Here is a 17,859-nt window from a genome sequence, read left to right as displayed (position 1 = left end):
ATTTATATACGTTTAAATATAGCAAGCATACCACAGTTTTCTCCGAAACCTTCTATTTTCACTGTTGGGTTACACACGATTGCTCGGTCGTTGATTTTTTGCTTTTTAATTATAGAAATTTATGACTTCACCTAGGGGGAGGGAGGGGGGTTAAGAAAAACTGTAAGAAAGCGAGTGTTAATGCGAGACAACGAAAGTCTTCCGCGGACCTTTCTTTGTACAATGTACAATCATAAAACATTACACTTTACGGTTCATTGATAAGTGCAACATACACGCGTGGTCTCCTTAATCGTAGTATGTTACGCGCAATTTTTTAATTGGCAGTTAAGTGCAACCGGCATGTGATACCAGCTTTCGCACACGTGTATAACCTTCGCTGACTCCTTCGTAAACACACCTAACACCGTTAATCCGAAACTTTATACCACCAAGGCTTCGATCTTCTCGTCATCCATTACGCGTCACTTAATTATCGCTCGACGGATTCGTTATAATAATTGTCTTGAATACTATATATAAAACACGATTACGTAGCTATATCTGAAAGAAGGTTTCAGTTTCCGATTGTCAGCGAGAATAATAGCGACGATGTAGAAATCGGTATTAATCTATTGATATACGGCGTCGGTTTTTGCCGAGTGTGTTATTAGAGGTGGCGCGAGCATGCGGGGTGGGTGGTGTTGGCAGGTACGTATAAGGGGAGGAAGAGAGAAAAAATAGAGAGATTGATGAAGCTGGGTCACGCGAGGGCACGAAAAGTGTAGGACCGGGGTATTATAAGCAGATCGCGCGTTCGCTATTAGTTTAGAGACTTTAGAGTCCCGCGGAATGCCATTTGTCCTGGAGGGATGCGTCGAACGTCATAGTTTAGCACCTTATCGCTATAAATTGCAGCGAACGCCTCGCGGCCCCGGTCAATCCTTCCTGGAATTTCAGTGCCGTGCAATTTCGTGCACGCGACGATTACTGGCCGCGGTACGACAACCAAGCTCGGAATGTCATAAGCGTCCGGTCTCGGGAATTTTGAGCATTTTGACGAGTGCCCCTCAGTCCTCTCTGCCCCCATCCCTCGATACGCGATCGTTTTCTTCGAGTACATCCCAGGACCTCGAGCCTCGTGCCAACTCACCCTTCTCAACAATCGTTAAGCTTTCGATATCGTCTGATCCACCAGCAGATTAATTGAGCGAGCATTATAGATGATCGCAAGAAGTTTTCTAAAAGAATTGTTTATTTTAAATTAATGTGGTATAATTGCAAGAGGAATCTCTCTGAAGAATCGAAAGAAAGAACAGGAGACATTTGTCTTTGCTTTATATAAAAGTATAACATACATCGATGGGGGTATCGTATATTTGATATATTTTCATAACGGTAACGTTCACCGTCGTCGTCCACTTGTCGTCGGCTCGAATTTCGTTAATTCGACCTTTCATCGCGCGGCCTCCACACACGCGTGCAGGTATACACACACGTTTACAGGATACGTATATCACGAGGTCTGATCGTTAAGAGGGAAGCGCGTTCTGACGATTCGGAAGGGAACGTCGTTTCGACGAGCATTATAATATAATAAGAATCGGATTAGCATTGAATGAAGTGGGTGGTGCGAGTGTAAAGGGCTGCAAAAAGGCCACTGGGTTGCTTCGGGGGGTGGGGAGGAGGGGAAGGTCTTTTACGCCAAGCACGGTGGTCTCTGCTTACAGAAAAATAAGAACACAACTCGCTCTGAATAAAAAAGGTAATGCTCGTGGCACGGTATTCTCTCTCTCTCTCTCTCTCTCTCTCTCTCCTTCCATTTCCCTCTTATATAGGCTCTCTGTACAGTTTCTCGCTAGTCGAGCGACATCTTCTCGAGTACTGAGCACAGACTTGAATAGCTTGGAACCTATCCGGACACTCCCTACGGCTTCATCATCGCCTTGTCGATACTCAGCCGCACCCTTTGGCCTGCTTAATTAAATTATTGTTTCAACCCGCGCTTAAAACCCTTCGCATTACCTGAATGCTCATTCTTAGGGTTTGCTCTACATCAACTACCTCGAAAGATTCCTTCTCGTCTCTCTTATCTAACCAAATATCACTACATTGCAACTTTTGTTTCATCTCTATTACGCAGTCGTCAATCTTTTTTTTTTTTTATATAACAATTATCTGAACGAGAAGAAAACATTTCTTGACCTTCGCTGCAGATTTATCTACCCAGAGGATATGGCACGCGACACGATCAGCTTATTTTCATTAGTTGAAGAGTGTTAGGGTTGATCGTGATAATTTGGAGGAAATTAATTGAATCGATATAGAGGCGGTTGGTGGTATAAAAGTTTTGTGTTGGGAGGGGAAGAGTTCGTGCTATTTGGAATACGAGGCCCGCTCAGCAGTCTCGATCGTGTGATAAAAATGAGCATGCACGCTCTGCGTCATAATCGTACCCGATATCGTTGTTTTTAATCGGCAGCCGAATGAAATAACGTACGAGTGGGGAGGAGGTGGGACCGAATGGGACAGGGGCTTATTCCTGCACTCGACAGAGTTATAGCCCGAGAAGACACCCCTGCTGTACACCGTCCAATTCTAGCTTCATCGAGGCTTCCCTTTCCTCGACCCCCGTGTGTATACACGCGATTCGCTGATACTGATTACTAACAAACGGATTAACCAAAGAAACAAATAATTAAAACTTCACTCAAATACCTGTCGCTCTCCTTTGATAAAATTTGATTCCACCAAAAAGCGAGCAGCTCTCGATAAATAATTGAATCGATACTTTTGCAAACTCATGCTTCATCAATATCACCGATGATAGATCGAATCTCGACTCCGGTACGGTTAGTCTAACCGTATTAAGGCCTATTACTCCCCTCTCCCATTCCTTCTCATAACTGTACACCAAATTGCCTCATTATTTTTATACGCTCTACAATCTAAGAAAATAATAATTGCTGCTCACTTTCTCCAATGCGATATAAAGAGTGGACTTGGACAATGAGAATGTATCTGCATGACCCAACGAAAAGACTCGCTTCTATAAGGACACGGAGAATCTTTGCTACAAGACGGAGGAGAATATTTTCCAATTCCAATATATCTCCGAAAGAATTTTATTGTCCAGGCTGCTAAGTGGTGCAGTATTTTTTTACTCAGCATGATCTCGTATCTCCACATGATTTCCAAGTTGATAATTATTTAAATGACACCCTGTATATTGGCTTTTAATGCACGGTGGCTCATTATAATCGGCTGCTGAGCGTAGTGCGTGGAGTCGTAACAATAGTCCAAGGCGTCGGGGTCAGAGGACCACCCGCGGTAGGCCATTAAAGCTAGCTCCCGCAGGGGCAGATTCGTTGGGTTGGAGAGGGTCAGGTCGCCGAGGGAGGTCGAGGAAGGCCGCGGTCGCTCGAAAATGAGAAAAGATCCGGTAGGATGGCGTGCAGGAATTAAAAATTTAGGTCCACCCAAGGTGTAATACGAAGCTTTCTGGCGCCAGTCTTCCTGCAACTCTAATAATATCCCCATATACCGTCACCATTAGCTACTTAAAGCTTTCAAATCCCTTCTTCCTCTTCCTGCACCTCTCACCCTTCTGCTCACTCTCCGTTTTCCTCTTTCTCCCAACATTCGATCTCTCGAGATACAAGAGGCTTCGACTCGTCGCTACTGAATAAAGCGATGAATCGACTCAAAACGCTCTATGCAATCTAACCTGTCATTCTTGATTTACTCCGGAATATCACTGGATTCTCCGCATATTCGTTTCGGTGACAAAAATCAGGCACGATTCCTGCTAATTATAGATTAATCAAACTTTCATACCCCTTCTCTGTTATTTATTGGTTTTTTATTCTTTCGTCGGACAGCCGATTTATCTCAGCTTTTTACATGACAGGAAAAACTGCATTTTAACTAGTTGTCATTCTATTTATCTTTCGATGCAATTTTTTATCGCGAAGCGTTTCATTACAATAGAACTTGTCAATATAATATGCAACGATTATTCATATTGACACAATGATGGATTGGCAAATGGTCGAATTGACGGATCTATGTTTCACTCGGGCTGTTTTGACCGATGCCACACTGGCACAAAGGGAGGTTAGAGTTTTCAAGCACAGCGATCAAACTAAAGTAAATATATATATATAAGTAGATATTACGGGTCGAGGAGAGATTTTAATATAATAAATATATTGTTATATCTATAGATGTGTGGGCATATTTTATTATTATCTTTAGGCGTGCGCTCAAAATGCATAAATATAAGTTTAAGCTGGCAGCAACACGAGTGTAAATGCAGCACGAGTTATAGATCATGAATTCTGTGCCAAGTTATATGGTATACGATTATGTTAGGCATTTTAAAATCAGCTCGGAGCTAAAACTTTTTCCGCGCGGTGTATCAAATAAGGCTGGTACGAGCAGACCAATGCGTCAAAAGTTCAAATTTCTACTCTTATATTGCTTGTAAGGCTCGATTTAAATTGTAGTAAATCTTCCAATTAAATATGCGCATGCAAACATCGCATAAACACAGTCCCTTTGACATTTATACACGTATGTTGAGTGCACACTCGGCCTAACTAAGATCACTGATACATGTACTCTGCTTAAATCAACCAGACATTACCATAAATGCAGATAATAAAAATGTGAGATATACATCACGTTTGCTAGTAGTCTTCTAATTATAAAAAAAGAATTAAGAGAGAGAGAATTACAGCCTAAGATCGTTATATATTTATAAAAAAGTCACAAAAAATATATTTCGTGTGCATCCGTATATAGCTCTCGAAAAGTTTGTACTTGTTGTTCGTTAAACGAATTGCTTTATAAATAAAGGATATTGTCCGTTTGAGGGCACGTAGAGGTGAAAAGAGAGGATTACTGGTCGATGGGACATGTATGCGCTATATATACACAAATATACAGAGTATAATACAGTTTGAGTGCGTATAACAAAGCAATTCGTTGGCGGATGGGAGTATAGGTGAAACAAAGTCTGCAGTAGAAAGAGAGTCTGCTCCGACGCCAGAAGGTAAAAAGGAAAATCAATGCTACAATGCTCTTGCAGGGAAATCCGTACGGGCTGAAGGACGCGACGGGGATGGGGATGACGGCGGACATGGGGACTGCATGGGGTACGGCCGCCCTTCAACCTGCCGCTACGGGTTACTACCCCTACGACCCAACTCTGGCCGCCTACGGGTAAGTTTATCACCAGGTTTCATGGTCTCTCGGCTCCATTAGATTAAACCACCACCACCTATGCCACACACCACTACCACCACCAACGCGCGGCGCCATTATAGTTACCTTCGCTATATATATACATATATATATATATACCCTAACATCCTCGGTACTTGCCGGATACCCTGACTTGTGCTCGCTGCCATTAAAACGAGAGTCACGATCTCGCACTGGCTACACACTTGCAGGAACGTTTTCCACGCGAACGGTTATCGTTATCGCGAATCCGTAATATCTTCTGGAGGCTCTGCAGCGCGCGAGAAGCAGGCCGTTACTCGCGTCGTACGCCCTGCGAAATTGCGTCGGTTAAATCGACAAGATGATTACCCGGATCCATACTCCGCGAAGAATCATGCAAAAACATCTCCCTGTTTGCTTTCGCACTTTACAGCGCTCTCACACGCCTCTCTAAACTCTAAACCTTAAATACTCTAACCTTCTTCCTGCTTTTCTTACCTTATATACCCATATATATGTATATACATAAGAGGGCAAAACTTTCCGATCAAAGTTTACCCTTAGCACGGTTCTCTCGAGCTGGAAAACTTTGCTATTGTCTGTAATAGAAAAAGCAAATGGAATGGCAAAGTGTGGGAGACGATATAACGTCGCGTTTGAAAAATATATATATATGCTGTATGCATAGGTATACATGTAGTTGATGGATGATTATTTCATATATTTGGGGTGAAAATAGATTCCGTGGACAAGCAGAGAAGGTTGTAACGAGGGAAAAACCACAGCTGAGGGCACGCTATGAATACAAGGCGTGACAATTTTTGAGACAGAGCGAAGGTGCTTGCATAAGCACGACGCGTTGCCAAGGTCCTCTGGTCTTAATCCGTAGAAAAAAATCTCGAGTGTCGTGTGAAGGAGAGAGAAAGAGAGGGTGATGAAAGAACGATGGTATACGAAGGAGAAAGAGAAGCGTAAAGGAGCGAGAGAAATAGAAAGTGGCTTGTCCTTTCTGTCGGGGACTTTCTGCCGGGGACGGAGAGTTACGAGGGTGCTGTCAACACAAGGACCCTCGCAGTTCATCTCGCTTCTCTCCAAGTGGGATTATCGATGACGGGATTGCTATATCTTGTTAGCGAAACTTCCGTGTACTTTGGCCAAGATTTCATTTACCCGACTAATTTCCTTACCCCTCCGGAAGCAAAACCATTAGCATTGGACTTATTATTAAAATGATTAAACGTGCAGAAAATCACAGGACTCTGACTAACTCGACTTATTTTTGACGACTCTTCCGGGATCGAATTGCTGGATCCGTACAGCTCTTTCAACGGAAGATACAATCGTAACCAGATCTTTTGCTCAGCCTGGCCGCCATCTTCCTCAATTCGAAACATGCGTGCTTTATTTTCGAAATATGTATACGCACACACACATATGTGTCGCGTGCCGTTGACGAAATAACGCGTCAAAGAATACTTTATTGTATGTCTTAATTGGAAGCACGTGGTAAGCTCCCTCCTCTCCTTTCCTTTGCCCTTTTTTCTCCCCTCTTCTCACCCCTTAATACCGATTCGGATCTTATTATATACCTACACAATAGAAATTTCTTGTAAATTTTACTGTTAAAAAATAGTACAAATTACGGTGCTGCACGTGGAGACTACAAGGACAAAATAAAAACTTCGTGAAAACTATAATTAAACAATTTTTAGCCTACTGCTATATTTACTCCATTTCTTGAACTACCAACATAAATGTTATAAAACTAGTCCATTGATAAGTATAGAATGCACGAATGTTTTTAAAAATTACTAACCTTTAGTTATTCGTCCCAAGGTTACCCTGTACGTCTAGCGCTATACATTGAATAAGAAACTTTTTTCTGTATAAATGACGACAAAATTTATAGAGGCTGGGAAGTTTATCAGACGCAGATTTTTCGTCATTATTTTGAAAATGTTTCGAGATGTGGTAGAGGGAAGTGGGAAGACTGACAAATATGAGCTTACGGGGGACAGTCTTATTCTCTAGGATATTGAATGGGTAGCGCGAAGTATAAGTGGAGTGAAGATCTTGGGATCGTGATACGTATAACTGAGGGAGTGCTTGATATCTGTTTATCCTGGAAGAGGGATGAAAGAGCTGGGGCAATTCTGTCCAAAGGAATAAGGAAGGCAGGAAGGCAGGAAGGAAGGAAGGAAGGAAGGAAGGAAGGAAGGAAGAGAGAGATAGAGAGAGTGAGAGAAAGAGGGGGCGGGATGGTAGAGGGTGGGGGGTAAGAGAGTAAGAGAGAGAATCAGTGTAGCGAGCGCGAGCTCGACGGACGGTTACAAAATGGCTGTAGGCAGCCGAGTGGGCGTACATAATGGAGGCTTCCAGGTTAGGTATATAGGCATCTGCTCTCCCTACGCGAGCAGTAGTAGGTCTCTCTCCGTAGAAGAGCGAGTGAGCGAGTGGGTTTATTGATTGGCTTCCTCCCGGGTTTGGCTCGCCCGTTCGCCAAGCCTCCTCTCTCCCTTGCATTTCTCTCTCGCTCTCTCTCTCTCTCTCTCTCTCTCGTTCTCTTTCGTTACGTATATATACTGTACGGGCCAGCGCACTCTTCCCATATCCCTACTAGCTCCCATTCTTCTCCACCCACTAACTCTACTCTGCTTCGAGAGAGACGGGGGAGAGAGAGAGAGAGAGAGAGGGAGAGAGAGACAACTCCCACAGGTGCTTTACTTGCTTTGCTTAGCAACCCTTGTGTCGATGCAAACACACCAACTATACTATGACGGCAGCGTCGACGACGACGACCACGACCAGTAGAGTTCCCCACCCTGTGACGCTTGGCCCACGCACGGATACACAGCTTGTACACATACAAAGACACTGGCACTCTCAACGTGTTAGCTCACGCTACCCCCCCCCCCCCTCCCATAGGCTTTGTTTATCCTGGAATCCACCCTTCGTCGGCCTCCACGAGCCTCTATTAATTTACTTGCTTAATAATACGAGAGCGGCTTCTCTTCTCCTTGTCCTTCCCGCTTCAGTCGAGAGAGCTGTATTCTGTTGGCCAAGCGTCACTTACCCATTCCCATTGTTTTCAAGCTTCTCCATCCCCCTTTTTCCCGTCTCATCCCTTTGGAGCTTCCAACGAGACCCGGCGGACGCGCAAATTGAGCGCTGCTCGATCGGCGCCACGTACTATCCCCGATTGCCAACTAACAGCTCCCTCTCTTTTTCTCCTATGTGTATGTGCGTGCGTGCGTGCGTGCGTGCGTGCGTATGTGTGCTGATCCTCTTCCTCCTGCTATACTTCTACTTTACTACTCCCGGAGCTTCTCAGAGATAACCAACTCTTTGCCAAGACCTGCTTTAATCGACGGATGTCCTACCGCAGTTTCTTTCGTCGGCTCCTCTTTTTCCGGTAGTGCTTTCTATATTATGGCAGGAAGCTGCGAATTAAAACTTAAACGATGAACGCGATTAATTTTTTATCAAAGCCAAAAGTAATCTAATTCGATGATCTCTTGGGATTTCTCGACAATGATAAAAGTTTTATTTATTTAGATTGAAAAAAAATAGGGTGTAGGGTTTGGAAGAATTTATGAATTCAAGTGGTATGAACGCCGCGCTTTCCGTTCCATTAATTTTTAGGAGAATATATATGGTACAGAGGGATGTAGAAAATATACTTTTCTAAGGAAGAGGCGAATGCTCGAATTTTTTTCAATAATAACATTAAATAGCTCTCTTTCGTTGAATATAACAAGCTGTCGTGTTAGCAAATTCCCAGTCGTGCCAAGTTAATTTTTACCTAAAATAGAAATACCACTTTTTGCTTGTGAAACGCGATCTAATCCAGGTGAGGATGGCGGTTTAATTGTGCCCCAGTTGTTTTTTTAGGCTTGCAGTCACTCGCTGTTAACCGGTTAGCTATCGTTTTTCCCGATCTACCCAGACGAAACTTAACTCGTAGAAAAGTCAATCTCATCCGTAAATAAAAACCTCCGATCTCAATCTCAGCTTTTATCGACATAACGAAGAAGGAACACGAGAGCCTTGCTAATAATTAACTATTAATTTATTCCAACATATATACCATAATTCTATCCGCAGGTCCGCTGAAATTGATTCGCACGTATATGTATATATATTAAGTGATTATTCGGAGCGAACGAGCGAATCGGTTAATGACGAACGATCAATTAGGTTCAAGTGAGGTACAGCGATCGCGAGAACAATAGCTGCTGTCTCTCGGAGAGAAAAACGTCGAGATAAGTTGAACAATTAGTATCGAGTTCTAAATAGCCGTCGTGCGGAGTAATTCACGGAAGATTCAAGAGACATCGAAGCGCTCAAGTGTGTTGGTAGAAGTGGAGTTTGCTGGACCTATGCATCTCCACAGATCACTGCACACTGCTCGTTAATGGAAACGGACCTTATAGTAACTGGCAAGGTAGCAATAACGAGGACAAACGAGTTAAGCCGGAGAAACCGATTCGACACAAAGCGCCGTCGAGTTTGACTGTAGTTCACGGCGTCTGCCGGAAATGCAGTATAGTGCTGTGTAGAGCAATTGCGGTAAAACACATTCAGTTGGCAACTTTGAATCTACCCGAGACAAGCTTGCTATATAGATTCTTATTGCACCATTTTACTCTAGAAACTATAACGAGATATACGAAATATTTCATGACTCCTGTATACGGGGAGAGTTTGCATACACTGTAGTAAAATACGGGAGCCAGTGATAAAGCCTGATTGGCAGATGTAGGAGGGATCGAGTTTGACGAGTCCCGGATAGAATAGGCAGACTCCAGCTATATATATATATATATATGCTATTAGAGCAATAGAGAATGGTACAGTTAGTCGGAGGACGTAATTATGCGCGTTCTGCCAATATTGGTTAACCTTTCGAGGTTGACGCCACCATATGCAAAAGCCCTAATGAGACGCTCGAGTGGCCTCGGTATCTGGTATTACGTGCTCTTTCATCCACTGTTCCACATCGTTATTACCCCCTGGACGTATTCGACAATTCGCATTTATAGTATAGTATACACGTATCTTCCCTTCCCGTCTATATATACCTTCATCATCCATGCACACTTTATTTATCCTCCGTTTAAAAATTCATCCTCTCCACACTACGAAATTAATTCTCCAATCTTGATAAAAATTCTTCTATAATAAAAAAAGTCTATCCTGTTACACCTGTTACCCAATGCTATATCCTTGCCATCGATTTTTTGCACAGCCCCAATGGCCACCTCTTCCGGGTGAAAGCTCCGAAACAGTCGTTACTGAAATACTCGAATCAAAGTCCAGAACGTAAAAGATTCAATGATAGTGGTGGATAACAGTCGATTTAGACGGTGCAACGTCCGAAATACGATTCAAAACCATTGGAATCCCACTCTTTTTCCGTCAGCTTTTGCTTGCATTTTCAAAAGCGTGTGTTAAATTTCCATGAAAAGCGTTTTCGACACTGGCATCGTCGCGCCATCACGCTAATGGCTTTTCAATGGTTCCCACAGTATTTTAAGCGATTTCCGCCTGGCGTTTCACAAACGCGATAGATAGTATACATATATACTGTATACGAAATTTGTTAAATCCCGTTCAAACTGCAATAAACAAAATTCGTCGAGATGTTGATTAATCCGGAAATTGAATCTTTCGGTTCTACGTGAAGTCTTATCTCGATAAATCATGTTGGAAGAAAAAAAATCCGATTGCGAAATATATAAATTAAATTTTTTGCAAAATGGAAATGGAGATAAGTGTGGTAAGGGGAAATTTATACGAGGTCATTCGGCTTATTGCCGGGGCTTATTTTATTTTCGCTGAATGTTTCGTTGATTCGGCTGCCGGGAGTAAGAAACGTGGGAGAAGCTGGGGGAGGGTTAGAGGGGGGGGGGGGGGACATGAATAAGAAGAAGAAGCAGTTGCGGCTTACCGTTGGTGCCTCTTCATACGCGAGGCAATCGCGTCGATACATCCGAGCGATTCTCTTCCCACGACACGCAACGGTACGCTTACTATGTAAATGCCGGCGGGCGTCAGGGTGTATCTAGATAATTGCGCAGCAACTACGGCGCACAAGCTCTAGTGGAGTACCTACTACCTATAGTCGAAATTGCATCTCGGGCCAAAGCCTCGCTATGCCGAGCAATATTTCATTCCCATCGAAATAACCACATTGACAAGATTAGTAGCCTGGGCAAAAAGCCTAAACTAAAACTTTTAGACACGCATAACAGAAAATTGACTCGAAGCGTATAGTTATAATACATACATAGCGACAAGCTGCTCCAATCGTTTAGATTAAAATTTACAAGATTTTAAGTCGCGCTCTTTTAAAGTAGCTCGAGGGTAAAATTATCAGTGAACAATAGTTACCGATCAGGATAATGATTCTTAAGAGCACTTTGGTCTCGTGAATGCAAAGGACGGCAAATATGGCGCAACAACGGCGTAATCTCGCGTGCATATCCTTGTGCACATGAACCGTTTTACCTATACATTCACTTTGCGTAACCTTCTTTTAGTTTCATTCTTTTTACTCTGGTAAAAAATGTCTTTTCCAGTCGATATGTCAAATTTTTGATCGAGTAAAACTCCCACCCCTTGGCTAGAAATGGACAGCTAGCATTTTTAAATTAACCCTATGCGTTGAATTTTGTAAAAATCTAGAAATCTGACAGCTACGAAATAACTCCACGAAGAAAATCGATAGTCTGTTATTTTTCTTTACATCGAAACAAATATCACCCGCGCAGCAGAGATCACCCGTTAGATTTTAATAAAAATTCCTCAGACCTTTCGTACAATTTATTACACTCACCTGCGTGTAAGCTCATTTCTGTTTCTTCTTTAGCGGAGACCGCGTGTCTTTTTTGACTTTGCCTTTCTCCTCTCGCTCGTGCGAACAAACTCCGATGTAAGTTTAAAAATTACCCATCGTAAAACACACGAGGCCTTGCCATATACCGTGCTACAAATAATACTTATTACAGGCGACCTGTACGGTAGCTGTTCGTTTTTACGTGAGACGATACAAGCCGGATAAGCATGAAACAAAAACTTCTCAAGTCGAGTGATATATGAAACTGACCTGCGAACAGGCAACCTGCACGATACGCACGATTCAGCTGGGATGTTTGATCGTTTTTGGTATATAATCCGGAGAAATGGAATGTTTTGGCGGAAAGTGGGAGTGGGGGGAGGGGGGGGGGAGTGCTCTATATATATCTACAATGGAATTTTACTCATTACACACTCGCTACAGTATTACTATAATAGAGCTCCAGGTGGATTTCTCTACATGATTCCTATAAGTGTTTGCTCGATTGGAGCGAGTGGAGAAGAACGGGGCTGACTACAGTGGAAGGAATCGCGATCGATCGGAGACTTTGGAGAAGAAGCGAGTGGCCCCCGGTAGTGGGCCCGGGGCAAAAAAAGCAAGATGAGACAGTGGGAGAAAGAAAAAGAAGCTTAAAGAACAGAAGGAAGAATAGGGCGAGAAGAAGTAAAAGGAGGCCGGTTTTATTGGCGAGAAAGGAGAGGCTTGGTGGCCGCCTTTCCCTTGTCCGATGGAATTTAATAGAGGGTGAAACGTTCTCCACCTTCTCCGCGTCTTTTCTGCCAACAACTGGCCACTCGCGCGAGCTCATCGAAAAGCCAGAATGTTTACCGAAGCCGAGAAATGGCAATGGGAGTTATATACGCGCGCTGGTCTAAAATCAGGAACCTAATCGTTGCCCATCCATCCCGTTCTCCTCAGTCTGCTTCCCTTAATTCCCCCACTCGAGGTCGATTCGCCCACACCACTGGCGCGTCGCTCTAAATCTCTTTCTGCTTTTATCACGGCCCTCTTCCGATTCGATTATCCGTGTCGGTGCCTCTCACTGGAAAACGAGCGGAAAAGATTCCTCCGTGGCAAATCCCTGCACGTTATACGTCTACCTATATATATATATATATATATATATATACATGTATGTGCTATATATATATATAGATGCAATATATAACTCTATTCCCTCATCTTTTCCAAATGAATTATTTATAAGTATAAATATAATAATTTCGCGATGAAGCCGCTTAAAATGTATCTCGGAGCTGTGTTGATTGAGCGAGATATTCGATAAATTTGAAATTTTGATAAAACCGAGCTTCCTCGGAGGATGCAGGTGCTACTTTTAAAATTAAATCGGAACGAGAGGTGGATATAAAGGAGCTGCATGGTATTTGGTGCGCGCGACACCAGCGGGGTGCTATATATACACCGATAGGACCGATCATAAAAACCGATCCAGTCGGAAGAAACGTGTCCATTCGAATGAGACCAGCTCGTAAAGAAAGATTTTGCCTCGCGAGAGAAGGCGATAGCTGATTGGCCCAGGTATAGCTTTCAGGACGGTACGAAGCATAGGTGCAGGAGGAACGTTGACTTTTCCGAGAAAACAAAATCTCGTTGAATATTCATCTTTTCGCTGCGCGTATATAAAATTCACGCGAGAGATGAGCGTCGGTTAATTAAAGTGGCTTAGAGGTAGCGGCGCATCCGATAGAAGGACATTACCATTTTTATGTGTAATTCCGCAACACCAGCCGGCCAATCTCGGCCAGCCATCTCTCGTTAAGCCGGCAAAAACACTCGCTAAGACGAATCGTTCGACGGATGAGACTTGTTGGAGTCTAAGCAGCTGCAAAAACGGACGCTTCCTAGCGTGCAACCAGTGCCGATCCCTTTGTTTCTCACTGTCGAGCGATATTGCTCTTTCTCTTGAGAAAATTGCCTAACCTCGAAGCTTCGGTCCGAGGGACGCAGCTCTCCCTGTGCTCGCTTGGAGAACGGAGCTGCTGGAAATATTTCATGGCTGACGGGACGTCGATAGGAGTCGCGATATGCAACGATGCCTCGAGTGCCACGAAAATATATGGGGGAAAACCGTTAGATTTTTTTCATTTCTTTTTTTTACGGATTATTTTCGTTAATCGGGTCGAGGAAGGAAAATGGTTGTATCGTGTGCAATGGAATATATGTATACATACCTGATATGGCAGTAGAGAGCGAGACGAGCGTCAAAAGCGTTTCGTGGAACGTCGATAGACGGTATTTTAGCCTATAGTGTGGGTATGTGTGTGTATATATATAATGGTACATACGCGTAACACTGCGCACAGTGGCAGGTTTCTCCGAGAGAGCGTGTGCGAGGGAAAGAGCGAGAGATAGATAGATATAGATTGTGTGTGTGTGTGTGAGAGAGACGGTAAAAGCGAGTCCGGGGGTGGTTGGGGGATCGATCGAATCGCCATTACGGCGAGTGAGTGCTGGGGGTGCTCGATGGAATCACGCCGCAGCTGGGGGTTTATTCTCCGTATATATTTGCCGCAGTATCACCCTCAACCCAGTAGGAGACGCCATTCCGTAACTCGTCGTCTCTTGCGAAGACCTCGGGACTCCGCAGCACTTTGGACTTGCCAAAATCTGCAGGGAATTCGCACCCTTCGCACAATGCCACTTCACGATGGAGTGTGGCTCCGCTCCAAAGATGATGATGGACGGTTGTTCTTTTTTTTTTTTTTGTCAAACACATAGCTTTGTTGTTTTTTCTCCAAACTCGAGCATCCATGCAGTGTGGCGTAATGACCCATTTATCCGTCCTTGTCCGAACGCTTCTTATCCCTCCTTCGTTACTTTACCATAATCGATGATTATCGTAATTTCTTCGGAATCATGCAGAACGTCTTGCTTGTCGCTGCGGGATTTAATGGAATCATTCTCTTTTTGCCTCTAACGCAGATACGGAGCTGGATACGACCTGGCGGCGAGGCGAAAAAACGCCACGAGGGAGTCAACGGCAACCTTGAAGGCCTGGCTTAACGAGCATAAGAAAAATCCATATCCGACTAAAGGCGAGAAGATCATGCTCGCGATTATCACGAAAATGACGTTAACGCAAGTGTCCACGTGGTTCGCGAACGCTCGAAGACGCCTGAAGAAAGAGAACAAAATGACATGGGAGCCGAAAAACAAGACGGATGACGATGACGATGCCGTCCTAACGGACTCTGAGGACAACAAGGAGAAGGATGAAATGGCGACTGACAATCGAGGTGACAGAGTCGGAGACGAGGCAAGAAGAGGCCTGGATGACAATGGTGAGTTAACAAAAATTTCTCTCTCTCTCTCTCTCTTTTACCTCTCTCCAAAGGCGAACCTTGCCAAGTGACAAATTTTTTACCCAGCATAAAGCACGAGTTTCTTAGAGTCTAAGAGTTCTGTCCCCAGAGAGTAATTAAGGTCTCGTTAAAAATAGCTCGAGAGACAGTCTAAAAGAAACGGGATCTTCGAGCGCGCGGCAATACCGAGCAGTGACGCGTGTATCGCGCATGACTGCAGTTTACCCGATATATCCAATACTCATCGCTCGTGAATTCTGACGTTGCGTAAGCTCCGGCCACAATGAATCAAGCTATTTGACCTCCTCCCACGTGTAGCTCCAACGTCCGGACTAATAGATCACTATATACATTCTCAAAACTTTCCAATAAGCTGTCTCCGTGAAAGCTGAAAAAATAGATTCTTCGATTCTCATCATCTTACGTTAACCATAACCAGGACAGATACCGTACTTTATTCAACATCCGGATACATTACTGTGCTGTGGTTGATTTTATAACAGTATCCGACTAGTCTCTGTCATATATATATTCAGTTATAGAGAGCTAATATCTTTACCATAAAAATACAGCTAGGATTTGCAAAGAAGCTGAGAATGACAGTGCGAAAAGGAAATTATTAACGATTCGTTGGTAAGAAATGTAGGATTTTGGAGAAGGTAAATTCGTGTATGGTATATCATCGTTGGTCGGTTGATGCCCGGAAACGGCACGTTAGAATTTCGCAACGGTCCCGGAGCCGGGTCTATATCGCGAGGGCGGACATAATGGTTCACATGTGGGTAAACACAGTGACGGGTTGCGGGTTGCCGCGCAAAGAGATTAATGGCCTTCGGTTTGGTCCCTCGTCGGAGGCTACGCTGGTGTTGGTAGGTAACTGGCTGCTGGGTCCAGTGTGCGTTGTGCGCGTCCAGCTTGAACACATACGTACGAGAGGAGAGGCGTATGTAGCTACAAATACATAGGTGGTTTTATTGTACGTGTATACGGATAGAGGAACACCTAAGTGCGCGCGCGTGCTGTGCGCGGAGGGTGCGGCTGACCTGAGTAGCCATCTATAGTACATACACTCTCCGCAGGGCTGTACACAGGTCCATATATGCCAAATGTAGTATATACGTATATGGGAGGAGTGTATACTATATCATGTATGTGCAGCGTGGATGTATATAGATAGAGGGATAGCGTTGGTTCGAGGCACGGTGATGTATCGGCGCCCACGGCGAGACGAATGGCACAGACCCTCCTATGGCCACCATTACCCCACCGCACATTGGCCAATATCGGCGCATTTCCTCCTGCCTCCAACCACCCCCTTTCTCTATCCTCTTCGTACCCCTCCACTCCCCTTCTCCTCCACCTTCCCTACACTGCCATCAACTCTATTCTATCCCCAAGCGCACACCGGGCCATCTAGGCGCTCTTACCGAGTGTCACGCGTCAGATTTCCGAGAAGATTCTCTCCCGTAAAACTGACCTGTTACGCAATCTCGCTGTTGAGATTGCGGAAGTGTCATGATTTATTTGCCAAGATGTGAGAAAGAGACGTGAGACGCAGCTGCGATGCACTTGATGGATTGTTTCACCAACGCTTTGCTACTATTGTTCAATCTTCGCGAGAACAATCTCACGAGTATATACTAACGATCAAACTCGAGCAATTATTTTTCTCTTTCCAAGCAAATTACGCGATAAAATCATGATATTTCAGGAATGGTGAATTTTTAAAAAACGTCGAGAGAGGTGCGAATGTATATTCCACTGGCGCGACGCTGAAATGGTCGAGAAAGTTCGGAGTCGTGTTTTTTGTTTTCGAAACCATGTGGTGCCTATGCGGGAGGACACGAGGGCAAAAAGTTTTATACACGAGTAGAATGTATGTGATAATAGCGCTTCAAGCTTTTAGCCTAGTCGAGCTTTATTATCGCACTTATGTACGATATAACGAAAAGAGAGAAATAAAATGGGAATGAGAAGGGATGGGAAAAATATGTTGGTGATTTCTCGAGGAAGGCAAATGTTTGCTATAAACTTGATACTCTTAAGCGAAGCATTGGACCGGACGGTACGAAGATTATGAGATTAACATCTGATAAAAGAGGGTCAAAAGTTAAAGAGCCACTTGTGGACTCGGCGGTAGTATCTATTTAGTTGGGCCATAAGGTTCCTTTTATAAGGGGTGCGTGCACCCTAAACCTAAACTCTCTTTTTCCGTCGATACCGCTCTCGCTCCTGCATTATTTCGTACTCTCTCTCTCTCTCTCTCTCTCTCTCTCTCTCTCCCCCTCTCTCCCTCTGTCTCTTTCGCACTTTGGATATAGCGCCGGCGGCCCCTTCCAGCTTGGAAATTATCGCTTGACGACCCATCAAGTAAACCCTCTGCCGACTCATTCGAACCTCTTAATGAAATTCTCACCCCTGACTGACTGGCTTGGCTCGGCTTGGCTTGGCTCGGTTTAGCTTGGCTCG

At 44.1% G+C, this 17,859-nt stretch overlaps 1 protein-coding gene across 2 annotated transcripts in view; it reads left to right on the top strand.

Annotated features, from left to right (window-relative positions):
- LOC136783894 (homeobox protein caupolican-like) overlaps positions 1-17,859 on the top strand; it is a 46,333-nt gene that overhangs the window by 14,952 nt on the left and 13,522 nt on the right. For both annotated transcript variants that reach the window (XM_066744252.1, XM_066744243.1), the window contains exons 3-4: positions 5,072-5,205; positions 15,011-15,369. In XM_066744252.1, coding sequence (XP_066600349.1) covers positions 5,072-5,205; positions 15,011-15,369 — 493 coding nt within the window. The remainder of the gene's footprint in view (positions 1-5,071; positions 5,206-15,010; positions 15,370-17,859) is intronic.

The sequence above is a fragment of the Prorops nasuta genome, unplaced genomic scaffold (genome assembly GCF_024137725.1).
Source record: "Prorops nasuta isolate Cenicafe-Biocafe unplaced genomic scaffold, Cenicafe_Pnas_1.2 PNAS00003, whole genome shotgun sequence".
Lineage (NCBI taxonomy): Eukaryota > Metazoa > Arthropoda > Insecta > Hymenoptera > Bethylidae > Prorops > Prorops nasuta.
This window is presented reverse-complemented; position numbering and strand designations above follow the sequence as displayed.